The sequence below is a fragment of the Neomonachus schauinslandi genome, chromosome 9, assembly GCF_002201575.2.
Source record: "Neomonachus schauinslandi chromosome 9, ASM220157v2, whole genome shotgun sequence".
In the NCBI taxonomy this organism is placed as follows: Eukaryota; Metazoa; Chordata; class Mammalia; order Carnivora; family Phocidae; genus Neomonachus; species Neomonachus schauinslandi.
Genome location: NC_058411.1, coordinates 10,323,409 through 10,350,858, shown reverse-complemented (window position 1 = coordinate 10,350,858; position 27,450 = coordinate 10,323,409). Strand labels below are relative to the sequence as shown.

General features: G+C 41.7%; 1 protein-coding gene across 1 annotated transcript in view; it reads left to right on the top strand.

The window, feature by feature from the left end:
- UNC79 (unc-79 homolog, NALCN channel complex subunit) overlaps positions 1-27,376 on the top strand; it is a 239,203-nt gene extending 211,827 nt beyond the window's left edge. Inside the window, 8 exon segments of the mRNA XM_044918006.1 lie at positions 1,651-1,728; positions 7,690-7,779; positions 9,776-9,951; positions 11,045-11,231; positions 12,902-13,099; positions 14,934-15,011; positions 25,399-25,440; positions 27,176-27,376. Coding sequence (XP_044773941.1) covers positions 1,651-1,728; positions 7,690-7,779; positions 9,776-9,951; positions 11,045-11,231; positions 12,902-13,099; positions 14,934-15,011; positions 25,399-25,440; positions 27,176-27,376 — 1,050 coding nt within the window.
- Positions 27,377-27,450: the final 74 nt, after the last annotated feature.

Below are 27,450 nucleotides of genomic sequence, written 5' to 3'. Positions count from 1 at the left end.
AAAGTTTTAGGCTTTCCTTTTAAAAAAAAAAATCCTGATTTATTTCCTTTTACTTATATTAGGAATAAGTCCAAGTGGTAAGCATTCCTGAATAAAATAATGGAAAATTTTAAGTGTTCCCTGGATGTTACTAGCTGGTACTTTCTTTGCCAGAGTCAGAGTTCATGGCCAAAGAGATTCTTCAGCTTTCTGTAACTATATTTGAGGCAAATGGAGATGATTATGTGTGAATGAGGAGTGGAGATACGCATCTACTCCTGCCATGTGGCTGTCAGAGACAGCTGTGCTCGCTCTCCTCTGGCCCCCAGCTCAGTTCTGTGACGAAATACTCCTCCTGGAGGACTGCGCTTGAAGACCAGCTCTTGAACAAGGCCTTGAACAAGAAGGCTCAGGGTGCCTCAGAAGGTCTTTGGCCAAAATCTCTGCATTGTTAGCCAAAACCCGCTACCTATTAATGCTCTGATTCTGAGCCCTGATTAGCCTGGCAGTATGCTGGTTTCTGTTTTTTATCAGACCCCCTTGAGCTTTTCTCTGTGACCCGAACCCGTATTACTTCTCCCCAGTTTGCCAGGGAACTAACCTGCCTCGCAGGACCCATCATCTTGACCTACCTAACTTTTCTTCCAGTGTGAGAGTGGAATGGGTAGGAAGAACTGTCAGTGTCAAAGCTTCTTCCAGAGCCCTGAACTATGCGTAACAGCAGCTTTGGATCCCAGAGTTGTTGGGGCCACTGGCCAGAGGCCAGGCAAGAGAAATTAAGCGGGACTTAATCGTTCATAGCAAACTCTGCAGACTTCATGTTTAACTTTTTTTCCTGAGACCATTAATACACAGTTGGGTATTGTGTTAAGTGGGAAACACCTATAAACATCTGTAATGAAGCGAATTAAATCGTAACCTGGCACATCCATCCCCATCATGATCTTGTCATAATTGATTCATTGATTCATTTCACATGGTTTTGCTGAGCCCCTCCATGATGTCAAGCAGGAAGCTAGTTCTGCGGGGCAGGTGAATGGAGTCTGTGCCCTCGGAGAGCTCGTAGGGGGTTGCAACACAGACTCCTAGGTCACTGCAGTCTAGTGTCGTGACTGTTACAGGGGAAGTGTGTGAAAAGTACCGTGAGGCAAGGACAGGGGTGAGGGTCATTATCAGCACAGAGGATGGGTGTGGGTGACGTGAGAGAGGCAAGACCAGCAACTGAGGGGCCTCGGATGGGAAGAAACAGGTAGAATACTCACAATGAGGTTGATTGTTTTTCTGTCTTCATTTTAAATGTGTGATATAATGATGAAGTCTGGAAAAAATCTATGTGAATTCAGGAACTGTCAAGAAGTACTATAGAATAAATAGAGTAACTTCAGAATAAATCTGATAGTGTTGACGTCTTTCCTTTCTCCCTTGATTGAATGCACCATTCCAGTGCCTCTTAGCTGTCTGGGTAAAGTAAGAATCTGTGTGTTAATCTCAGTACCACTCGACTGAATTTCTGATAGGCACAAACTGTCATGATTAGCAAACCCCATATATCCAGGGCACATTGTCATGAGAGTAAACACTAACGAATTTAAACTGAGTTAATAAAACTATAAATAACTTATTACTGTCTAAGTGCTCTTAAAAGTAATTATGCTTTCAATTTCTTATTAGTTTATTTGTGCAGATGCTGGAACCAAACTAGCTGAGTCAACAATCCTGAGCAAGCAGATGATTGCCTCCGTACCTGGAGTAAGTCCTGACTGAATTAATTGTCTACATTTTATATTTCTTCTCATTTCCCCATTTAGTGAATAGGTATTTTTGGGTCTGTGTCCTGGTTCACTCTTTTTTTTTTTATTTTTTTTATTTTTTATTTATTTATTTGAGAGAGAGAATGAGAGAGAGAGCATGAGAGGGGGGAGGGTCAGAGGGAGAAGCAGACTCCCCGCTGAGCAGGGAGCCCGATGCGGGACTCGATCCCGGGACTCCAGGATCATGACCTGAGCCGAAGGCAGTCGCTTAACCAACTGAGCCACCCAGGCGCCCCTGGTTCACTCTTGATAGAAAAAAAAACTATAAAATTGAGAACATATTAGCATTTTTTTTAAAAAAAAGAACACTAGTGAAAATTTCAATTAATCCCAGCCCCTGGAAACTTTTAATTCCGGGAGACATGAGTAAAACTGAAGCAGCTAGTTAAGGGGAGGAAAGAAATTACCAGACATACAAAATACATTTGATTACAGTTCAGTTTTTCTAGAATCAGTTTTCTTAGACTGGCTCCTGTTAAACAATTCAATTTAACTACTGCCGGAAAGAAATAAACATTGTGATACGTTGGTTTCCTTTGTACTATTATTAGTACAAAGGAAAATTAAAAAAAAATTGAAAATTTTTTGAAATTAAAATTAATTTAATTTTAATTTAAATTAAATTAAAAAATTTAATTTTTTAATTAAATTAAAATTTTCTGAAAATTAAAAAATTAAAAAAATTTTAATTTTTGAAAATTAAAAAAAACAAAATTCCCATTATTATCAACCAGTGAATTATTTGGTAAAATAGGTTAAGATTGTCACTAACAGGGCTGAAGATGAGAAACCACAATAACACTGAGAGCAAGTTGCAATGAAACTCAGAAACTTTAGAGATATTCATTGTTAATTGAAAAAAAAATTAAATTTTCAGTAGAGTAAATTTTAAAGAAAAAAGATCACCTATAATCCCTCTGCCTTACAATTAGAACTCTGTTGTTTTAGAAAATTTTTTCATACTTTGATCTATTCAGTATGCTAATTTGCTTATTTCCATATTGTTGGAAATTTATTTACTTTCCACTTTCATTGCTGTATATATATGTTCCTATAAAGACCATCCTCATGTTTATTTTGAATTATATCCTTGGCATAAATTCTTTAGTCTAAAAGGGTTTTATTAATTTACAAGTATACCAGTTTTACCCCCAATGCTAAACATTATTTTTTTTAAATACTGGTTATTTAATTTTTTTTTTTGATGTGGAAAATTTTATGACAGAGGAAAAGTAACAATCACTCAGCCCAGAGATAGTTTTATTGCCAACATATTAACGTATTTTCTTTCACTTTTTCTATGCATGTTTTTTAAACCTAGTGAATTTATGATATAGATGTGGCTTTGGCTTCCTATGTCCTAAGCATTATCCCCAAAGTTTGATGGATGCAGCGTTATTACCTCATGTGAACGCACCATAGAATAGTGGTTAAGTGCATGTGGGTTAGACTCACACCAGAGTCTGAGGTCTGCCATTTACTAGCTGTGTGATCAGGAAAGTTATTTAATCTATGATTCTTTGATTTGTGTTATCTATAGAATGGGATATAATAGGGCCCAATGTCTAGTTTGGGGATGGAGTGAGACAATGCATGGAAAGCCTATTAGCATGATGCCAGACCTCGAGTCATGCTAAGTAAACATTACCTAGTGTGTATATTAGCAAACATTAATTATTTTGGGGTATTTTCATTATTTTCAGTATTCTGCAATTGTAACTAATATGTGAGAAACATCTTTGCGCTTAAATCTTTGTCCATATTTGAGACTATTTCTTTATAATATATTTTTGGGAAGAATTCCTAGACTATTGTTTTTCTAAAGAGTTCTTAATAGCAGTTAGGGTGATGGAGGATGCCATGAGATGAATTTCCAGCCACTTAACACACAAAAAGTTGATTGTTTGCTCATATAACGTTTAAATGGGTGTCCAGATTAGAAGGAGGAGGACTTCCACATGAAAGGTGGGGGTCAGGTTCCTTCTCTGATGGGCAGTCCTCTGCAATCAACTGGTGGGTGGGAAAGAGAAGAGAATATGGTACGTGGAAGTTTTCATGGGCCAGGTCTGAATGACGCATATTTCTTCTACTCACACTCCGTTGGCTAGAACTGTCATATGGCCATTCCTGACTGCAAGGGATGGTGGGAAATTTGGTCTAGTTGCATGCGAGGGAAGAAGAGAAGCAGTTCTGTGAGGACTTAGCCAGTTTCTGCTGCATACCCACTAGTTTCCTTATTGTTTAATTCTTTAAAACTCCGTATTTACTACCTACATGATAGCTTAAAAAATAATATCCCTAATAAATAAAAATTTTGTTGAAATCAACAAGTAAAAGACAAACATTCCAATAACAACAGAAAAGCAAAAACAGTTACAGGATCCATATGTAGAACCTTTTCCAGTGCCCAGTAATCCATTCAGAATATGCCTTTTACCCTCACTAGCAATCAGTGTACTATAAATTAATACAAAGTATTAAAATATTTAAAAACATAAAAATTAAAATCAGCTAGCAAATCGGCAGGTCTTTCTTAATGATTAAACTTGCTGATGATATGAAACAAGCATTTTTATAAGCTGCTGGTGGTAGTGAAAAATGATACAACCTTGCCAAAGAACAGTTTGACAGTTTACTTCTAGTACGATATTGGAAAAAATAATTTAATATACACATAAGGAATATATTTATTAGAGTAGCATTTAAAATAGTAAAAATATGGAAACAAAATTAAGACCTAACATGAGTGTATTGTTTTTTAAAAACTTTTATTTTGAGTATCATTGACATACAATGTTACATTAATTTCTGGTGGACAGCATGATGATCCCACAAGTTTCTGTGTTATGCTCTGCTCAGTGTTGGCATTCCTCAACTGTCCATCACCACACAAGGCTAGTACAGTATCATTGACTGTATTCCTTATGCTCTGCCTTTTATTTCTGTGACTTACTCATTTCATAACTGGAAGCCTGTGTCTTGCACTCCTCTTCACTCATTTTGCCCACCCCCACTCCCCTCTCCTCCGGCTACCATCAGTTTGCTCTCTGTGTTTATAGGTCTGCTTCTGCTTTTTGTTTGTTTGTTTACTCACTGTTTTTTTTTTTTTTTTAGATTCCACATATGAATGGAATCATATGGTATTTGTCTTTCTCAGTCTGCCTTATTTCACTTAGCATGATACCTCTAGGTCTATCCGTGTTGTCTCAAATGACACAATCTCATCCTTTTCATGGCTCAGTAATATTCCTGTGTGTGTGTGTGTGTGTGTGTGTGTATACACACCACATCTTCCTTATCCATTCATCCATTGGCAGACATTTAAATTGCTTTCGCATCTTGGCTATAAATAATGCTGCTATAATAGGGGTGAATGTGTCTTTTAGAATTAGTGTTTTTGTTTTCTTTGGATAAATAGCCAGTAGTAGAATTTTGGGATCATGCAGTGTTTCTATTTTTAATTTTTTGAGGACCCTCCATACTGTTTCACAGTAGCTATACCAGTTTACATTCTCACCAGCACTGTACAAGGGTTCCTTTTCCTCCACATCCTTGCCAACACTTGTTATTTCTTGTTTTGTTTTTTTTTTTTTAACCATTCTGACAGGTGTAAGGTGATATCTCATTGTAGTTTTGATTTGCATTTCCCTGATGATGAGCGATGTTGGGGCATCTTGTCATGTGTCTGTTGGCCAACTGGATGTCTTCTTTGGAAAAATGTCTATTCATGTCTTCTGCCCATTTTTTAATCAGAGTGGTTTTGGGGTTTTTTTGGTGTTGACTAATATTAGTGTATGTTTAAATAAAGTAAGGTGCCTCTATAAAATAGGCTATTATGTGGCTACCAAATCACATTTTCAAAGAATAATTAATTGGAAAATGCTTATGATGGATTTAATTTAAAAGCAGGCTAGAAAAAATGATCCCAGCCTTATGAAAATTATATGTATATGTGTATGTTGTATGTGTTCAAAAAAACGGAAGGAAATATCCATAGTGACCATCTCACAAGTGGAGGACAGGAATTAGGACTGTGTGATTCTTCTCCTTTTTGTTAATTTCTATTTCCCAAGTTTTCCACATTGAACATGTGTTACTTTTGTAATCTAAGAAACATAACTTTGAAATGAGATACGAGTTTCAAGGAAGAATTGGGTATGATTCACTTTCATTCATGTTTTTGAGTTTCAGCTGCTTTTTCAGTACCTTATCATCAGTTTCCCTATTGAAATAAATATGGGCCTTCTGAAACAAGTAGAACTTGACTCGTTATGTTTTTCACTTTTTAAAAAAAACAACACACCTAAGGTTATGCTTACATTTTGCAAAGTAATTAAAAAAAAAAAAGGTGGGTGGGGGGGATTGGAAATGATATGCTTTGTTTTATAAGTGTAGATGGCTAAGATGATCCTGTATTTTAAAGCTTTTATTAGATGTAGGTGCTGTCTCTGGAGCAAAAGTAACTGGATATTAGTATATTCTTCGCTCTCATTTTTTGAAATTCAAAGTGAGAAGACAAATATTGCATAATGCTCCTTGTAATTATTTTCTTTGACATTTACTTTGTTGAAATGGTATAAAATATTGCCTATGAAAGAAACAAATCCTTTTCAAGAAATTAAAGAACAGAGTATATGCTCCTATTTGCATGACATGTGAAAGGTCAGAGAAAATGGAATAAGTCGGGGGGAAATCCTTTCTTGCACTGAAGGATTAATATTCCAAAAGCAGGAACACAATAACCTTTTATAATTCCTTCCCTTGATTTAAATTAAAAGAAGAAAACCGTAGAACATATGAGATGCTGGGAAAACACTCTGACAGCGCTGCCAATGACCTTATTTTACTGTTTGTTATCGTGTCAGAGGAACTGACAGGCGTAACATTCTAGAAGAGATAGAAGGTGAGATAGTTCAGGGCTGTGCAAATTTACATGCATATGGGAAAATGAGCGCCACTGGGGGAGCTAGTTAAGTCTCTGATGTTCCAGATTTTCCAAAAGAAAGCCAAGAAAGGCCTTAGCGTAGTATTCAGATGGCTTCAAAGACGGCCTGCTTTTGATCCACATTATACCCGGCCCGATGTGTGGGCTCACTCATAGAGCTTTCATGAAGCAGCTTGTCTGTTCATTTGCCTTTTCTTTGCTTATAATCCTAAATTCACTGCATCGCCCTGGGCAGGTTTATGCCATTTAATAATGGGGGACACAAGTGTGCTTTCTTTCCCTTGAAAACTTCCCAAACAGGCTGCTGGTGCGGGGGGAAGAGGATCATTTCACCTCTCTCTCTCTCTTTTATCCCTAGCAAGAACACAGCAAGCATAAAGCATACATTTATCAATTTCATTGCACGCCTACTGTGCATAAGGCATTAAATCGCAAGTGACTTGAATATAAGAATCTTGGACTCTTTCAGCACACATGAAGTCTGTTTTTATCCTTTTCGTTTTTTGATGGGAAGAGGTTCGAGCTTCTGGTGTCAGAATTAGGTGGCACGTATTTGGTGCGTATCTAAGACTCCCCAGAGTGATAAGGGTTAGTGTAGTTTCAGGGTTGATTCATGTCATAAGGACTCTGATCCTAATGGCTTTTACAAAGGCTAAATCTGTGTATCCAGGCCCGTGTAAAAACAAGCACACAAAACCCAGTTCGATCCCCCAGTGGAGAAAAAGCAGGTTAACTCCTGTCTCGCCTGGGCTGTCTTAGCGCCTTGCCACCAGCCTTTTATCAGCTTCTGTCCAAACTGTGGGCAGACAGTCACAGACTCTGGAGAGTAACGGAGTGAGTCAGAGCTCCAGAAACTGAAACAGCTCATTAGTAAACAGCGTGAAGCCAGAACAAGACAGTGACTGCAGTCAGGGCCACGGTGAAGGCGCCCCCAGCGTTGTCCTTGTGTTTCAGTGTGGGACTGCCGCGATGGAGTGTGTGCGGCAGTACATCAGTGAGGTGTTGGACTTCATGGCCGACATGCACACGCTCACCAAACTCAAGGTAAGAGGCTTCCTCCGGCAGCCGCGGTCCTAACAAACCCAGACTCTTGGGGATCTGAAGCCCTGGGGTTTCAGGCTGTGCAAAGAGGGAAAAGAGAACGGAAAGGCTGTTTCCATGGCAGGAGTGATGTGCACAGCTTTCATTTTGCCATTGATTCAGTTCTCACGATGCCCCTGGTAAAGCGTGGTCCCCATTTTACAGATGTAGAGACTGAGGCCCGGGGTGATACAGTAATTTGCTCAAGGTGGTCCTGCTGCTAAGCGGTGGAGTCAGGGTTGACCCAAGACTCCAGTGGCTCCCGGTCATTCTCTTTTCACTACGCTTTGTAGTGTCACTTAACTACCTTGAGCCTCCGTTCCCTCCTTTGCAAGACAAGCCTAACATCTACCTTTGCCAATGGTTACGAGGTTTGGCGTGGTGTTGTGCGTGTGAAGAGACTTTTGTGAACCGTAACACATTATGCAAACGTAAGCCTTTCATGGTTATCTGCATCAAAGCTCTCTTCTTCAAGGAAATAAAGACAAGGGATAGAACAAAATCTGATTTGCATATGGACAGAATCCCAGTGAAGTTGTCAAGGTTCCTGACTGATTGCTTTGCAGGGTCGGGTGAATGGCTGATACAAGTCAACTTCCCCGCCATGAGTCAACTAGGGAGCTAAAAGATTGACAGTCTCAGAGATTTGGGGAAGGCCCTGGACAGAAGGCAGAAGGGGATCCAAACATGGTCCAAGGAGCAGCCAGATTGCAAGCTCGCAGTAAATGATTCCTTCTTGATAAACAGGATCTAGTCATCCCAGAAGGTCATCAGCTACAAATGCGGTTCCTCCATCGCCCAACCGTTTCCAGACTCTGCTCAGATGGTCCAAGTGTTTCTTGGGATAGGGATGGATTTGCAAATGCTAGGTGGAAAGTAGAACCAGAATTTAAACTGCTGACTTCTCGTGGTATCTGAACCCAGGCATTCCTAAGCAGGCTCCCCTGGTGCTTGACCACGCACTGGTCACTGACCACTGAGTCTGGGTTGTCCACACCCAAATGACTTTGATATCAAGTGTAAATAAGAGGAAACATTGTTCCCTAAACATTTTAGTTAGTTTTATAGCCATTTTCAAAATACAGAGAAAAACAATAAGAAGGATCCATGATGATCAAAAGGTTGGGGACTAGAGATATAATTCAGCCCTCCGATTTGACATAGATTAATTAGGAGGCAGATCAGAAAGGGCAAAAAGCTTGACTAAGGCCATGTGACTAATTAGGGCAAAACTGGGGCTGGGACCTAGGTCTCAATTTCTAGTTCAGCGGTCTTTCCACTAAGTCACACTGTGAAAAGGAGTTTTTCTACATTAATTCAACAAATATGTATTGAGCACCTGTCAGATGCCTGGCATTGTTCTGGGCAAGCAGGGGTGCGACAATGAGCAAAAAGACACAGTAGCCGTGTTCGTTTAATTTATAGTCTGGTAATGGGGGCCAATTTTAATGAAAATTTCATACAAGATAAAGTAAAAGTGTGACTTTCACAACTGCTATGAAAGAGGGTAAAACAGTGGTATAGGAACTTCCCATAGGATGATATGACCTAGCCAGGGAAGTCAAGGAAGGCTTCCTGGAGGAACGGACATTTGAGCTAAAATCTGAACAATGAATAGCAGTTAATTGGGTGAAGAGAGGCAGGGACAGTATTTTGGGCAGAGAGACCAGCATAAGCAAAGGCCAGGAATGGGAGGGAGCCAGTGTAGCTGGGATGAAGGGGTAAGATGCAGAGGTCTGCAGTAGCTAGATCATCCTAGGCTTTTTAGTCCATGCTAAGGAATTTTCCCCCCCTTTATCCTAAGAAAAATGGGAAGCCATTGAAGAAGTTTAAATGGGTTGTATGCTTGGGGTGTGGTGGTTTAGAAGGTAAGGGAATGACAACCTGATCTTTTTAACAAGTGGCCTGGCAGATTTCCAGGTACTCTGCCAAAGTCATGAAACACCATTTGCTTTTGCAGAGCCACATGAAGACATGTTCCCAGCCTCTGCATGAAGATACCTTTGGTGGACATCTCAAAGTTGGGCTGGCTCAGATTGCAGCCATGGAAATCTCACGGGGCAACCACAGAGATAACAAAGCTGTGATTCGCTATCTGCCTTGGCTCTATCATCCCCCTTCTGCAATGCAACAAGGGTAAGGCCCTTATTAGTATTGTGGCCTGGGCTAACGGATGCATCGAAGCTTTACGGGAGTAGGATGTGATTGGTTGGGAAGATGGGAACCGAGCCTCATCTCCATACTTGCTGACCTGGCAGCATTTTCGAACACGAGCACTTCCTGATACGCTGCCAGTAAAAGGAACTTCCCTCAAACAAGAACCTCAGCCATATCCTGATGGATGATGAAAACTTGGAGCTTAGGAGTGCAGTTTTAACTCTTAATTCGAACTGGTTAAATAAATCGATAGGTATTTATTGAGCACTTTACATAGCATCTGCCTTCCAGGAGCATGTTGGATTGCAGCTAGAACAAAGTCCATAGCGGAGAGGAGATGGAGCGCAAGGAGACACAGGAGGGAGAGGGGCGCGTGGGCTGGTTTGTGGCTGCCATTTTGCACAGTCAGCTTCCTGGCTGGAGGGAAGGTGGGCAGTTGGGGTAAGGAGGGCAGGAGGGCAGCGGAAGGAAATGACCAGGAAGGCAGGAAAATGGGTGGCTGTGTGTTAGGTGTCTGCCTCGATTCCTTCCCCTCTAGTAGGGATGTCAAACCTTCCAATGGGAAGAAAGAGTTTAGAAAAAGAAGCTAGTCGGAAAGGCAGCCAGGTTGGTGGAAGAATGATTTTTTTTTTTTAAAAGATTTTATTTATTTATTTGACAGAGAGAGAGATAGCGAGAGCAGGAACACAGCAGGGGGAGTGGGAGAGGGAGAAGCAGGCTTCCCGCAGAGCAGGGAGCCCGATGTGGGGCTCGATCCCAGGATCCTGGGATCATGACCTGCGCCGAAGGCAGACGCTTAACGACTGAGCCACCCAGGCGCCCCGGAAGAATGATTTTTAATTCCATGTCCCCAGAAGCTGCTCTTTTCTCAAGCAGCTAAGGTCTGGGATCAGAGCAGGAAACCAGAAAAACAGATACATCATTTTGTTGGCACTCTGTCACCTTGGTGTCTTATTGTATGTAATTGCCTATAAAACCACACTTTTAATGCCCTCCATCAATAAGCATTTGGTGAGCGCCCAACAAAACAGCAATCATAAAATCGCCTTTAACACTTCCTTCTACCTGCTAGACCGAAAGAATTCATTGAGTGTGTCTCCCGCATCCGTCTGTTGTCCTGGCTACTCCTGGGCTCCCTCACTCATAATGCAGTGTGTCCAAATGCCTCCTCTCCGTGCCTGCCCATACCTCTGGATGCAGGCTCTCATATCGCAGACCATCTTATTGTTATCCTGATTGGATTTCCAGAGCAATCAAAGGTAAGTGATTTCTGCAAGCTTGAGACCATAGGCATCGAAATTGCTAATGGAAACTCTTATCAGCCAATTATGTTTCTTCTGAGAAGAGAATGCATCTTATCAGTGGCCCTCCTGTGGATGTTAGGAGAGCAACTTTGTGCTAATGCTTTATTTAAAGTGGTTTAAATTCCCGCACTATCTTTGCTTCCTCCTTAAATTGTCTTTTGGTTTCCTTTTATGAAAGTAAATTATGGAGGCAAGCAAGAGTTAGCTTCCTAGGCATTTCTGTCTCAAAGTAATGAAGAGAAATAAGAGGCTAGCAACATAATAAAAATCCTATGATCAGTTGTTGGAACCAAATATGAATTGGAGGCAAATTCATGCTCTGATTTCTCATGCACTATCTTTTCAACTCACATCTCTAGAGATAGATATATAAAGATACAAAATGAAAACAAGAAGGCCAATGGGGAACTCACTAGAGTGCACGCCGGAATCACCCACACAGGGGAACTTTGTAAACTGTAGAGACAGATGATGTGCTTAAGGGAATAAAGTGAGCCCAAGGCAGGTATCAGTCATGAGCAAGTGTAGGCAAACCAGACACACTGGTACTAATCAGCTAAGAGAAGCCAAGGGCCCTTCGCAAGCTTAGGCGAGTTCTGGAAAGTCACGGTGGGTTTGGGAGCCTCTGGGATCTCAGCCAGGGCAAGCCGATGCTGTGATAAAATAGAGCACCATCCAAATGGCCCGAGTGATGTTTACAGAAAGAATCGGGCAGTCAGTTCCTAGTATTTCGAGCCAGATCTGTGTTTGATTCCTAACGACGGTACTTTGTAATTTGTGACCTCGAGAAAGTTACTTAGCCTCTCTGAGCTCCAGTTTTTCGTGGGTAAAATAGATGAAGGGATGGTTTGAGAATTATGGAAGTGATCTTTGAAAAGTCTTTAGCCCGGTGTCTGGGAAGTTGTAGGTGCTCAGTCGGTCCGTGCTTACCCCTGGGAGGACTGCTGTCTTTGCTGCTGCCCTTTCTCCTACTAGAGGTCACGTCATGTAAGTGCTGGGCCCTGGGATCAGGTGCACCACCTTACTCCTCCTAACTACGGCTCTTTGAGGAACGAGAGTCCTGTTATCCCCATGTTACAGACGAGGAAACCCCTGAAGATGGTAGAATGGTTATTCTTCCCAATCTAGTTTAGACAGGAGAATGTCGGTGTCATTAATGGGCAAGGGGGTGGGTAGATGTGTTTTGCAAACCGAGGTGCCTTCTCTTTGAAAAGATGCTCAGTTCTCTCTGTGCACTCCCACTGACCGAGCGAAAAGAGAAAAAATCTTTTTTTTTTTTTGAAAGATTTTATTTATTTGATAGAGCACAAGCAGGGGAAGCAGCAGGGGCAGAGGGAGAGGGAGAAGCAGGCTCCCCGCTGAGCAGGGAGCCCGATGCGGGGCTCGATCCCAGGACCCTGGGATCATGACCTGAGCCGAAGGCAGACGCTTCACCGACTGAGCCCCCCAGGTGCCCCAAAGCAGATTGTCTTAAGGTGGTGGATCACAAGTTTGTAACAGGCTTGGATCACTGGCGGTCACTGTGCTTGGGCCATGCTCCGCAGGAGGCCAAGGCCATGCAGGGCAGGCCCCGGGGAGCACTGCATCCCACGGAGAGGTAACGGCTCCTGTCTCCTCCTTTTCAGACCTCCGTGCTGCACATGTGCTCTCTCTTCCACGCGTTTATCTTTGCTCAGCTCTGGACCGTGTATTGCGAACAAAGTGCCGTAGCAACAAACGTCCAAAGTCAGAATGAATTCAGCTTCACGGCGATACTGACCGCACTAGAGTTTTGGAGCAGGGTGACACCCAGCATCCTTCAGCTGATGGCCCATAACAAAGTGGTGAGTCCATGAATAAGTTTCCCTCTCGGATGAAAAGGCGTGATCTGTACCCAGTCCTTGCATTCCCTGTTCTTTAAGGATCTCAGTTGTAATATTAGATCAATGGATGGGTGGATTTCTTTATTATAAACCTGATATTCTGCTTGCATAATAATTTTGCTGGAGAGACAAAGCAAACGAGTAAATCTAGTAAAAACAACTTTTGTTCACTCTGCTGAGTGCCAAAGAAAATTTCTGTGAAACGTCGACCTCGAAAGGGCTGTTTTCGTGCTATAAAGTCAGAAGGAGATTCGTATTATTTTTGGATTCCAAGGCAATTTGGAAAAACCCTAGCCCACTGGGTCATCCTTTTGTGGTATTTAAGAGCAGACCAACCACACATGTTCATTCCACTCAGGGCTCAAAACCTGAAAGAGCCTCCCCTTTTTGAGTTGTCCTAGGAGGACCTAAGCCCCCCAATCTTCAAATCCAGTTCAGTTTTAACTCTGATGGCCCACCAAGAGAGGGGTTGCTCGGAACCTCACTGGAAAATATCTGGGGTATTGTTAGCATGAGCCCACTTCATTGAACAAGCTTGGATTAGTCCTATGAAGTTAAGATCGGAGGGTAGATGGAAGGAATGGACAAGGAAGTCCTTTGGTTCAGTTTGCTATTTTGGAGGAGGATTCTCAGCTGGGCAAGCAGTAATTAGTATCGGTTATGGGGGCTTTATCAGCCGAATTCTCATCTGTGAGGGGCAGGGGATCTGGAAGAACATCCTAATGATGGTTCCAGTGTGTCCAGAAACCCAACAATGCGCTGTCCACAAAAGGCATTCCAGAAATGACTTTTGATTGATTGATACTAGTCTAAGAAACATTTTCTCTCAGCTGTAATTGGAAAGGGGATTATACATTTCCTTCAGTGAAGCACTTCCTTGTCTTTAGAGAAACAGATGTTATAAAGCAATTCTGTATGGAGAGAGATATTTTAGTTCAATTTATAGGAAATTTATGTGACAATTTTAGGGTGCACAAACAGTTCTGAGATAAACATTTCTCGGATCATAGAGTCTGAGACTGAAGAAGAACTTAGAGATCAAGCATTCTGTTCTGTTACTTTACAGACAATAAAACTGGGACCTTAAATAGAGATCTGGTGTCCTTCTAATGTCATTATACCTCTCCTCCAAATCTCTTTAATATACAGATGTTAGAAATGAATGTTACAAATGAATTTTGTACAAAAAATGCTACGAATGAGTTTGAATTAATTTTATCCTGAAAAATTTGTTAAACTCTATATGCCAGTCCGGTAAAATCCCCTTGGAGTGTTCAAAATCCAGCCTTAGGAATTTCTGAGGAAGGGTGTCCACTGCATTGTATTTTTGAACTGTCATCAATATGGCTACCTTGTTCTGTAGGAACAAAACCACAAAGACCGGTGTGTAATAAGTTAAATAGCCACTTCAGGTGAAGAAACTGGGGAGAAAGGGTAAAGATGGAGAAAAGGACCCAAGGCCAAGTTCTGTGGTTGGAAGGAGGGGAGGAGAAGGCATGTATCCTCTGGTATGAATCACATGCAGTGCAGATCAGTGAGATCAATCCCCAAATTCCATTGGCAGCCCTGAGTCAGATAAGGAGGCCATGACAATTGTAAAACCTCTAGAGCTTTTTAAAGTCAGTTTCTAGTTGAAGTTCTGGAGGTGAATAAACACCACTCCTTGTGGTTCCCTTCAGTCATTGTGCCCAAAAGCTTCATGGGCACAGGATGGGAGTCCTCTGTGGTTGTAGACTAGCTTTCAAGGTTTCTGGATCACTGGGAGTGGAATTGATTTTCATATTTGTTGTTTCAGATGGTAGAAATGGTGTGTCTCCATGTGATTAGTTTAATGGAGGCATTGCAAGAATGCAATTCAACAATTTTTGTCAAGGTAGGAAAATCTTATGATTTTTATAGACCGTTTCTTGCTGCTAAAAACAAATGTGGATTTACTTTGAATGTGTCTTCGAAGAGGAAAATAAAACTGATTTGATTATGACTTTCAGAGTTGGGGGTTGGAGGGTTCAGCTCATGTAACCACCCTTCCCCAAATGGTTATCATGTTATTTTTGTTCTTGCTCAACCACTGGGATCAACTCTAGCTGGGTTAGAGATGTTGGACCATGATTATTGCATGTTAAGACAAGTAATGAAAATATTAAGGTCTGAAAAGACCTTATATAAATTGGTTGGTGGTGTCTCATCTTGCAAGATACCCAGAAAACCAAGGAAAATAGTCTTTCATTGTTGAACTTGGTAGCTAGTATTTTTCTCTAAGGTAAATTAATTTCATTTCTAATATTACTATTCTAAATCACTGTTTAGTGTATGAAAGTAATGTAAGTATTTGTCATCTGCCCAAGGACATCAGAGACATACTAACATGATAAAAAATTTAAAAAGAACTTGGTTTCTCACTCACTATCCAGTTCCCCTCTTCTTCCTTTCCTTCCTATCCTTCCACCTCTTCATCTCACTATTCTTTGCCCTTCCTCTATCTGTTCCACCTGCTGTTTACCCGTCACATGTATATTCTGTTGTCTCCGCCACCATCACCAATCCCCACCACACAGAGCGCATCAGTCTGGGACCTTAATAACTTGCTGGTTCACTCCTTGGTTGACCCTATTCTTCGATAAAATTCACTTGTCAGTTTAACTCACATGACGCTGAAGAAAAGCAACCCATTTTCAGGGAAAACTTGACTGTCATCAGAACACTGCAAGGTAGCTGGTTCAAATGGGATAGATAGAGCTTGATAGTCAACAGCAAAAGTCAACACTATGAGAGAAACTGTATGACTGACACTTGGATGACCATACATGATTTTATTTTTTATAGCTTTATTAAAGTATAATTTAGATACAGTAAACTATACATATTTAAAATGTACAATTTGATAAGTCTTCACATATATTATACCCATGAAAACATCACCATAATCAAGATAATGAACACATCCCTCGCACCCCTAAAGTTTTCCCATATCCTTTGTAGTCTCTTTTTGCCACCACTCCTGTATCCTACCTCCCCATCCCCAGGCAACTGCTGGTCTGTTTTCTGTCACTCCTAGCTAGTTTGCATTTTCTAGAATTTTATAAAAATGGATTTATATAATACTTAAGCTTTTTTCCTGCCTTCTCTCATTCAAAATTCTATTGAGATTAATCCATTTGGTTGCATGTATCAGTAGATCATTTCTTTTTCTTTCTGGCTAGTATTCCATTGTGTAGCTATATCACGTTTTGTTTATCCATTCATCGGTTAATGGACATCTGGGCTGTTTTCAGTTTGGGGCTATTACAGATAAAGCTGCTATGAATAATCGTGTACAAGTGTTTATGTAGATACATGCTTTCATGTATCTTGGATGAACAACGAGGAGCAGACTGGCCAGGCCATATGATGTGTGTATAACTGTTCAAGAAATTGACAAACTATTCCAAAGTGATTGTGCCCTGTTATGTTCACAGCAGCAGTGTGTGAGCATTTCGGTTGCTACACATCTTTGTCAACACTTCGTATAGTCAGTCTTTCATTTTAGTCACCCTACAAATTGTGCCTTGGTATCTCATCATGGTTTTAAATTGCGTGTCCCTGTTGACAGGTGACATTAAACATCTTTTCATGTGCTTATTTGCCATCTATGTATCTGCTTGGTGAAGTGTCTGTTAAAATTATTTGCCCATTTTTTTAATTGGGATGGATTTTTTCTTATAATTGAATTTTAAGGCATAAGTCCCTTATCAGAGATGGGATTTGCAAAGATTTTCTCTTCAGTTGTCTTTTCATTATCTTAACAGTATCTTGTGAAGAGCAGAAGGTCTTAATTTTTGATGAAGTACCATTTATCAAATTTTTCTTTTATGGATTATGCTTTAATGTTGTATTTTTAAAAATCTTTGCCTAATCCAAGGAGAATTGAGATCTTAACAATATTGAGTCTTCCAATCCATGAACGCAGTATATCTATGTTTTAAATGCTTTTGTTAACTTTTTTCCAGCAGTATTTTGTAGTTTTCCATATATAGGACTAGCATATTTTTGTCAAATTCATCCCTATGTATATCATAGTTTTAGGGTATTATAAGTGGTATGGTTTTTTTATATCTAAATTTCTAATTGTTCGTTGCTAGTATTTAGAAATACAACCGATTTTATATTAATCTTTTACCCTGCTAGCTGTTAAACTCACTTATTAGTGCTAGTAGCTTTTTTTTTTTTATTTCATCAGCTTTTCTGTATAGACAGTTGTGTCATGTGCAAATAAAGGCAGTTCGGTTTCTTCCTTTCCAGTCTTTATACCTTTTATTTCTTTGTCTTGTCACATTGCTCGGGCTAGATCCTCTAGTACAAGTTGAATAAAAGTCGTTAGAGTGCGAAACCTTGCCTTGTTCCTGATCTTAGGAAGAAAGCATCTGTCTTTCCTCATTAAATGTTAGCTGACAGTTTTTCATAGGTACTCTTTGTCAAACTGAGCAAGGTTCCCTTTTATTCGTGGTTGGCTATGAATTTTTGTCAGGAGTAAATGTAGGACTTTTCAGATACTTTTCTTACATTTATTGAGATGGTTATTTGACTGTTCTATCTTGGCTGTTAACAAGGTAAATTTTATGGATTGATTTTTGCATGTTAAGCCAAGCTTGTATTCCTGGGACAAACCCTACTTGGTTGTGATGTGTATTATCTATCCTTTTTATATCTTGCTGAATTCTATTTGCTAACATTTTAAAATAATTTTTTGTGTTGATGTTCATGAGGGATGTTGGACTGTAATTTTCTTTTCTTGTGATAAATATTTTTGGTTTTGGTATCGGGGTAATGATGGCCTCATAGAATGATTTGGGAAGTATACCTTCCTTTTCTGTTTCTTGAAAAAGTTTGTATAGATTTGGTGTTATTTTTCCCTTAAATATTTGATAGAATTCACCAGTAGAAGTGCCTGGGCTTAAAATTTTCTTTGCAGAAGGGTTTTAAATTTACAGATTCAATTTCTTTAATAGATATAGGGCTGTTCAGGTTTTCTGCTTATTCTTGAGTGATCTTTGAGGTAGTGTATATCTTTCAAAGAATTCGTCCATTTCATCAAAGTAGTCAATTTTAGGGTGCCTGGGTGGCTCAGACAGTTAAGCGTCTGCCTTCGGCTCAGGTCATGATCCTGGGGTCCTGGGATCGAACCCCACATTGGGCTCCCTGCTCAGCAGGGAGCCTGCTTCTCCTTCTCCCTCTGCTGCTCCCTTTGCTTGTACTCTCTCTCTAATAAAAAAAAAAAAAAATTTTTTTAAAGTAGTCAATTTTATTGGCATGAAGATGTTCATAATATACTTTTAATAGCTGTAGGATCAGTAGTTATGCCACCTTACTTTAGTTCCTGACATTGGTGATTTGTGACTTTTTTTTTCTGGTCACTCTGTATAGAGGCATATCAATTTTAGTGAGTTTTTTATTTAAAAACAACAATAACCAGCTTTTGAGTTGTTTTCATTGATTTTCTGTGTTTTGTCTCATTGATTTCTGTTTATTATATTCTTTCTTCTGATTACTTTAGCTTTAACTCACTCTCATCTATTATAAATTTCCCTCTAAGTACTGGTTTAGTGGTATCCCACAGTGCGATATGTTGTGTTCTCATTTACATTCAGTTCAAAATACTTTCTAACTTTTTTGCTTTCTTTTTGGACTCATTTTTTGGTCATTTAGAAATATATTACTTAGTTTCCAAATATTTTTTGCTTTTTTTGGACTCATTTTTTGGTCATTTAGAAATATATTACTTAGTTTCCAAATATTTGGGGATTTTCTAGTTACGGGTTTTTAGTTCCTATTTGTGGTCAGAGACCACACTGTATATAATTTCAATCATTTTAAATTTATTGAGACTTATTTTTTGGCCCAGAACATAGTCTATATTGGTAAATGCCCTGCGTGCACTGGAAAGAATGTGTCTTCTGCTTTGTTAGGTGTAGTTTCCTACTCTGCTTTGCTCGAGCTTATTGATAGTGTTGTCCAAGTCTTCCATGTCCTTCCTTCTGTCTACTTATTCCAGCAGTTATTGAGAAAGGGGTATTGAAATATCTCTATTGAACAAGGGGTATCTGAAAATCTCTTGTGGATTTATTTATTCATCTTTTCAGGTTTACCAGTTTTTGCTTCATGTATTGTGAATCTCTGTTATTAGGTGCGTAAGTGTTTAAGATTATTAGGTCTTCTTGATGAAATGAATTCTTCAGGGGCTGTCTTCATCCTCGGTAATTTTCTCTGCTGTGAACAAAACTTTGATATTAATAAAGGCAGTCCGGTTTTCCTTTGACTAGTGTTAGGATGGTATATCTTTTTCTGTCCTTTTGTTTTTAACTTATTTGTGTCTTTATGTTTGCAGTATATTTCTTATAGGCAGCATGTAGGTAGGTGTTGCATTTCTTTTAAATCCAGTCTGACAGTCCCTTCCTTTTAATTGGGAGTCTTTAAACCATCTTCATTTAATGTGTTTTGTGCCGTTGTTGGGTCTAAATCTATCATCTGGCAATTTGTTGTCTATATTTCCCATCTGTTCTTTGTCTCTTGTTCTTTTTTTTTTTTTCATTTGCCTTCTGTTGGACTGAGTTTTTAAGGATTAAATTTTGGCTATAATTTCCTCTTCTAAGGAAGAGGAAGCTAAGTGTGTTATTTTGAGAAACTTCTGTACTATTATCAGTGTTTAGTGCTCTAAATTTCTTCCTTTAGCTGCATTCTTCCAAATATTCTCATTTCCATTCAATTCAAAATATTTACTAACTTCCCTTTTAGTCTTCTTTTCCCATGAGTTATTTAGAAGTAGAAGTGTGTTCTATAGTTATTTTATTAGCTGTATGTTTTAGTTGTGGTTTTTTTTGTGTGTGTGTGGCTGATTTGGAGTTTATGGTATACATTTTTAACTTATCACTTTCTACCTTGAAGTAATACACCACTTTGTGTATATATGTGCATTTCCAAGCCTTGGCTTTGTGCTCTTACTCTCATCCATTTTACTTCCACATATGTTATAAACCAGACCACACGTTCTTATTATTTTTGCTTTAAGCAGTCAATTATCTCTTAAAGAGACTTAACACTTTTTCAGTATTTATTTATATTTCCTATTATTGCCATATTTATAGTTGCCATTTTCAGTGTTTTTCACTCCTTTTATAGATCTAAACTTCTTTCTTCTGCCCAAAGGACTTCCTTTACTATTTCTTACACAGGTCTGCTGGTGATTGATTCCTTTGCTTTTGTACATGGGAAAGTATGCACTTTGCCTTGGTTTTTGGAAGATATTTTCCCTGGGCATTGAATTCTAGATTCAAAGGTTTGATTTTTTCTTCAGTGCTTTAAAGATGTTGCTCCTCTACAGTCTTCTTGCTTTCATTGTTTCCAACAAGAAATCTCTATTATTCTAATTTTTTTCTTCTGTATGTAGTATGTCCTTTTTTTCTTTTTTTTTTTGGCTTCTTCTAAGATTTTTCTCTTTACCATTATTAAGCCATTTGATGATGAAACACCTTGGTGTAGTTTTCATCATGTTTCTTCTTCTTCTTTTTTTTTTTAAGGTTTTATTTATTTATTTGACAGAGAGAGACACAACGAGAGAGGGAATACAAGCAGGGGGAATGGGAGAGGGAGAAGCAGGCTTCCCGCGGAGCAGGGAGCCCGATGCGGGGCTCGATCCCAGGACCCTGGGATCATGACCTGAGCCGAAGGCAGACGCTTAACGACTGAGCCACCCAGGCGCCCCTTCATCATGTTTCTTATGGCTTGGGTTTGTTGAGCTTCTTGGATCTGTAGACTCATAGTTTTCTTTATATTTGGAAAAGTATCAACTATTGTTTCTTCAAGTATTTCTTTCTATGCCTCTACTTGACATACTAAGTATTTCCTTTACCTTATTGACCATATTGAATATAGTTATAATAACTGTACTAATGTCCTTCTCTACTAATTCTGTTATCTGTATCATTTTGGGGTCTTTTCCAATTGATTGATTTTTTTTCTTTTTCTTTTTTTTTTTTGTGGGGGGAGGATTGGCAGAGGGAGAGGAAGAGAGAGATCTTAAGTAGGCTCCATGTCCAGTGTGGAGCCCAACGTGGGGCTTGATCTCATAACCCTGAGATCATGACCTGAGCCGAAATTGAGAGTTGGATGCTTAACCAACTGAGCCACCCAGGTGCCCCTCCAATAGATTGATTTTTATTCTCATTATAGGTCACCATTTCCTGCTTCTTTGCATGCCTGTTAAGTTTTTATTACATTCTTGACATTTTGAATTTGACTTTCTTGGGTGCTGGATATTTTCGTATCCCTAGAAATATTTTTTGAGCTGTGATATAGTTAAATTATTTAGAGTAGTTTTTTCCTTTTGAGATTTGCTTTTAAGCCTTGTCAGGTGATCAGAGCTGCATTTTGTCTAGAGCTAATGTTTCTTCACTACTAAGGTAATAGCTTTCTGAGTATTCTACTTAATATTCTGTTAGTTAAAGAATTTAAATTAAAAAAAAAAAGAATTGTCCACTCTAACTAGTTTGTGGGAACACAAACTATTGCAGGCACTGTGTGATCACCACTCTAATCTTTTTGGGTTGTTTTTTCTTCAGCCTCGGGTAGTTTTCTCACATGTGTGCACTGGTCAGGATGTAGCTGACGACTCAAGGGGGACCCTTTACGGATCTTCAGAGTTCTCTCTCGCTGTCTCTCTTTTTCTCTTTCTGTGCAGCTCTCTCCTCTCCAGTACTCTGCCTGACAAACTACACACTTCAGCCTCCCTGGGCTCCCAGATCCATTTCCTCAACTCAGGAAGACAGTCAGGCTCTGTCCAGGTCCTGCAAGCTTTCTAGGCAGTGAGCTAGGATAATTGCAGGGCTTACCTTGTTTCCTCTCCCTCGGGGATTGCTGTGCTGCCCTGCTGATGCCCAGGGTCTGAAAGCCATTATTTCATATACTCTATTTGAAATTTTAGTTGTTCCAGGTAGGAGGGTAAATCTGGTCTTTGTTACTCCATCTTTGCTGAAAGAGAAAATTTCACACTTAATTTTAGTTTTGAGGACTGGAACAAGCATGGAGTGAGATGAATATAATCTAACTGAGCAGAAAGTCTTTATCCTGAGCATAAATCAAGATAAGAGGAAAGGTATCACTTTTATTTTGGTGAAAAACAAAAATTTTTTTTAATGTCCTTCAGTTTTCTGGATATCATTTCTGGAGAGGGAAAAAAAAAAAAACCCAACCAACTTTATTATAATATTACAGAACCCAGAATAAATTACAGCTAATTCTTACTGACAGCTTTTGTAGGAGCCACTAGCAAAAGGGAACTGAAATGAATGTCATTCAGTAAGTCAAATTAGCATTCCTGAAATAGGATGACTGTTGGATTATATAATGCTATCAATAATTATGAGATTTAACTTGAAGACTTCAGTCATGGATTCATAAGTCACAAACCTGAAGGTCCTTTACAGATATATTAGAATGATATGGTCACATGTTTCATAAATAGGCTAATAGCAAAAACCCTTCTAAAACGAATGTCACTATTCCGCTTGATTGCCTCAAACAGGCCTTTAGCCCCAAGAATAGTTCTGAGAAATGTGTCCACCCAGGGTCAGAGTACTCAGTGCTTCCTGGCTCTTAACCTGCTTGGTCCCTCAGGATCTTAACAGGAGGTTAGTTTGGGTCTTTCCTAAATACCAAGAGGCATAGGGGCCTGCTCCTTATTCAATAGGTCAAAAGTCAACAAAAGTTTGTAGACATTAGGACCCTTAGAGTTGGGTTTTTTTTTTTTTTTTTTTTTTGCTGTATAGACATTGGAGAGGAAGTGGTTAGACTAGTTTATTTTTTCCCAATCAGAATGTTTACATGAGCCAGTCCTGCTAATGGCCAGAGAGTGTAGCCTTATCTTTCACTGACCTTTGTAATCCCACAGTTTGTTGTAAGGGTTGGTGGTTGGAGGAAGCAGGGAGAAAAATGTCATTTTCTGATTTAAAAAAAATTTTTTTTTATGTTTTCTGCTATTTTGAGTTTTAGTCCAATTACCCCATGCGCTATTCCAAACACGGTATTCATGCTAGAGATAAAGTATTGCTTGGCTCCAAGATGAGCACTGTGTTTAGGAATGAGCATCAGTGGAAGTCAAATTAGCAAGTTGTGTATCTCAACAGAATGCTCAAAGCAAAACAGCAGCCAGATTGAGTCTTGGGAACAAAAGCAGAGAGAGGAATGTAATTTCTCACTTCACCAAGTTGTGTGTGCATGTGCGTGTGTGTGTGTGTTGATGAGTTGAATGAGCCCGGCAGCCTGTGGCCATGACTAGTGAACAGAGGGATCATCAGGACACCGTCCCCCATCCCAGCAGGACTCCCGCTAGTTCTTTCATTTTCTTCATGGCCCACCTCCTCTGGTTTGCCCAGCATGGAAACCTCAGCTTCTGCTCTGACCTTTTCCTCGCTCCAAAGAGCAGACCGGTCCTCGGACCCTCTCAGCTTGTGTCTGCAGGCGCTACCCTTTGCCCTCTCCGAAGACCCCCTGGTCCTACCTGGGCCATCAGGGCAGCGTCCCAAGACCCCTGACCTCCATTCTCCACGCCCTTCCTCACCCTGGTCTGCAGATTGCTGCTGGGATGATCTTTCTGGAGCCCAGTTCTGCTTGCAGTGAACGGGGCTCCCCTCTTCAGAAGTTACCTTGGATTTGGAAACAATCCCCGGTCATTATGGGTGGATGGTGAGGGCCCTCCCCTCTGCTTTTTAAACTTGTTTCTTGTGACCCTCTCCTGAGAACCTCACACTTCAGCATCACCTGAATCCCTCCCGCCTCCACCCCCCTCCACACACCGCCACCTGTGGGCTTTGCTTCCTGGCGTGTGCCCTTGTATTCTTGGCTGGGGCTGCTGGGACAGTACCACGGCCCAGGCGGCTGAAACACAGAAACTTCTCATCCCACAGTTCTAGAAGCCAGAAGTCCAAGGCTAAGGGGTCGGCAGAGTTGTTGCTTCTGAGGGCTGTGAAGGAGAATCTGGTCTATCCTCCCCCCCTCGCTTCGGGGGGTTGGTTGGCAATCTTCGGCGTTCTCTAGCTTGTAGACCTCTGCCTTCGTCTTTGCATGGGGCTCTCCCTGTGGGTGGGCCTGTGTCCACATTATCTGCTTTTTCTAAGAGCATCAGTCATCTTGGATGAGGGGCCTACCCTACTGTAGAATGACCTCATCTTAGCTCATTACATCTGCATCGATCCCTCTTCCAAATAAGGTCACATTCTGAAGCAGTGTGGGTAGGGACTACAGTGTCTATTTTGAGGGGGCACAGTTGAGCCCATGACAACTGTACTCCTCTGTTGAATAGGAGTAGAGGGTTGGAAGGAACGCAGAGCAAAGAGATATGATGCATATTCGTGTGTTAAAGATCTGAGCAGTGCTGTAATAAGGAACCTAGTGTTTCCGAACTTACTGGACCAGCGCCCCCTTCCCCTATTTAAACCACCAAACTAGAGAGCTGTGGGACACACTCTGGGAAACACTATTCTGTCCTGGACTTTTGGATTTATGAGGCCTTATGGTCCAGAAGGCTGAACCATGGCTGAGAGACCAGAGCAGGAGAGGAGAGCTGTCTGTCCCTTGGGCCGGACACCCCGTGACCTTGAGGAAGGGCACAGCAGAGGGGCTCAGGTGGGCCAGAGGGGCAGCAGAAGGGCGAGGCCCCCACATGCCTGCAGTTTGAGTGCCTTGCTCTCTGCCAGGGACCCTCTGCTCGCCTGCGCGCTGCTCAGACCTCTGGCCCAAGCCCCTCTTGCTGGGCCCCACCTTCCAGATCACAGCCAGGCGACCTCGGGGCGTGCCTTTTTCTATCACTGAAGCATTTCAGCCACTTCCCGGCGAGATTTTCTTAACAACTACGGGCAAATAGAGTCGCCATCCTACTCAGGGGACTCAATTTTAGAGATCCCCGTGGAGGAAATTCTATTTCAAGAAAGTGAGGATTTAATTAAATAAATACACATTTCATTTCCCGTGTGTGGTAGCTTTCAAGAGACAATCAGTCATTTAGTCTAGAGTGTGTGTTCCGGGCACTCATTAACCTCCCAATGCCACCAGCTCAGCAGGGGTTGGTCTCAGGAAGATGTTTTTCCGATAATGGATAACTCCGCAGCAGGGTCCCATCCCTTTAGTGATGTTACAGGGGTTCTGTGTGCCCAGCCTTCCCGAGCGGTAGCCGAAGCTTATGGGGGCGGGGATGGAGAACGTGAGTAACATGACTTCTGTATTTCTCCATACAGCTGATACCCATGTGGTTGCCAATGATTCAGTCAAACATCAAGGTAAGTCATCGCTGGGTGGACCGGAAGCTCAGTCCCCTCCAGAGAAGGTCCTAACATTAACAGGGCCCCCTGACGCGCCACTTGCTGTGGAGAAAGGTGACTTCACCCTGCTCCTGGCTTCATGGGGCTGACACAGGGGGAGACGCTGTGGGCCAGGGATGGGGCCTGCAGTCTGGGGCGACAGCAAGAGCCACGGTCGTACTGTTCGCGATGGATGAGGATGTGAGTGGAGGGGGGATCCGAGTCGGAGCGAGGCTCGGTCCCGACTAGGACACAGGCCTGCCCCACCTTCTCAGGACACCCATGGCATCCGAGCCCAGGCACGTTCAGTGCTCTTTCCTGGCCACTAAAAGAAACTTTCTGTGGGGCTCCTGCCTGGCTCGGTCAATAGATTATGTGACTCGATCTCAAGGTTGCGAGTTCAAGCCCCACCCTGGGGGTAGAGATGACTTCAAATAAATAAAATAAATAAACTTTAAAGAACAACAAAATGGACTTTTTGTGACAGGAAGAATTCTATTAAGAAAGACTAACATTGAATTTATGACAGAACAGCCAGAAAGGAAGGGGCCTGCCCCCTGTTCTACCTATGAGGAAACACGGGACCAGAAAGAAGAGTCACTTGGCCGGGGCCCCGCAGCCGGGAAGGGAAAGACCCTATCCGTGTGTCTTTCCCATCGCCAGGCCCCACCCTGAGGGACACATCGTCATTGTTGAGCCAGACATACTCCATGACTAGTCAAGATTCCTGGGGCTTGACGTCAGGATGGCAGAGCTAGCCACCTGCTCTACCCAGAACTGGGCTCTGTCTATGGCCCTGGGAGCACAGGGCAGGGGGGAGAAGGTGGACACCTTCTTGCTGATTTTCTTCTCAGAGTCGGGAGGGATGTTAGTGGATAGAAGGGAACTGACCTCAAGGTCCCCAGACACCAAGAGAGAAATGGAGCCGTCAACGGTGACTTTCAGGCTTTGAGTCCGGGGCCATGGTGTCGGTGACATTTGTGGCCACGTGTGGGGGCGCCGCTGCTGAAAACCTTCTCTCATATTTCTCCTGTGAAAACAGCTGCTTGTTCCAGATTGCCCCTCCCCCTGCTTTCCGGAAATCTGGAAATCTGAGGCCAACAGAAGGCTTACAACCTAGCCTCTTCACGTGCATTACCATGAGAACAGAGAGACTCTAATCACGATTAAAATGTAACAAGCAACTATTATGTGCCAACTTCTGGTCCAAACCCTCCATTAACTCACCCTTAAAAGAAAACCCCATGAGGTGTTACTATGCCCAGTTCGCCCACGAGAAAATCCAAACACAGACAGAAAAACCTTGTTCCCGGAGTTGTCCCCAGAGGAGCTAGGATCTGGACCCAGGGAGCTGGCAGCGGAGTGCAGGCCCCAGGCCCGTGCGGTGACCGGCTCCTGGGGACACGTATGTGTGTCCGCCCCTCCCCAGCGTGTCATCTTTACGTTCCCCTTGCAGCGAATGAGTCGGGATGGGAACGGCGTTACTTGCATGGATCTGGGCCAGAGTGACTTTAGAATCCCAGTCACTGGCCCGCGTCCCCCACCCTGCCCACCACCAAACATGAGAACTGGCCTCCCTGTTCAGGCCCGATGGCCCTTGAGCCGCGTAGGAGAGTCCTCCCTGCAGGAGAGGCCCGGGCTGGCGCTCCCTTGGGTGGACGGCAGACACTGGAAGGAAAGAAACTAAACTCGCTGTCTCTCCCTTCCTCAACAGCACTTATCGGCCGGACTCCAGCTTCGCCTCCAGGCCATTCAGAACAACGTGAACCACCACAGCCTAAGGACGCTGCCCGGCTCAGCCCCGAGCAGCGCCGGCCTCGTGGCCCTCCGCAAGTGGCTGCAGTGTACGCAGTTCAAAATGGCCCAGGTGGAGATCCAGTCCTCAGACGCGGCCTCGCAATTTTACCCTCTATGAGCGGCCCCCTCGGCTCTCAGTGTCAACACTCTGGTTTAGCAATAATGGGTTTCAAAACAAAACAATTTGATCCA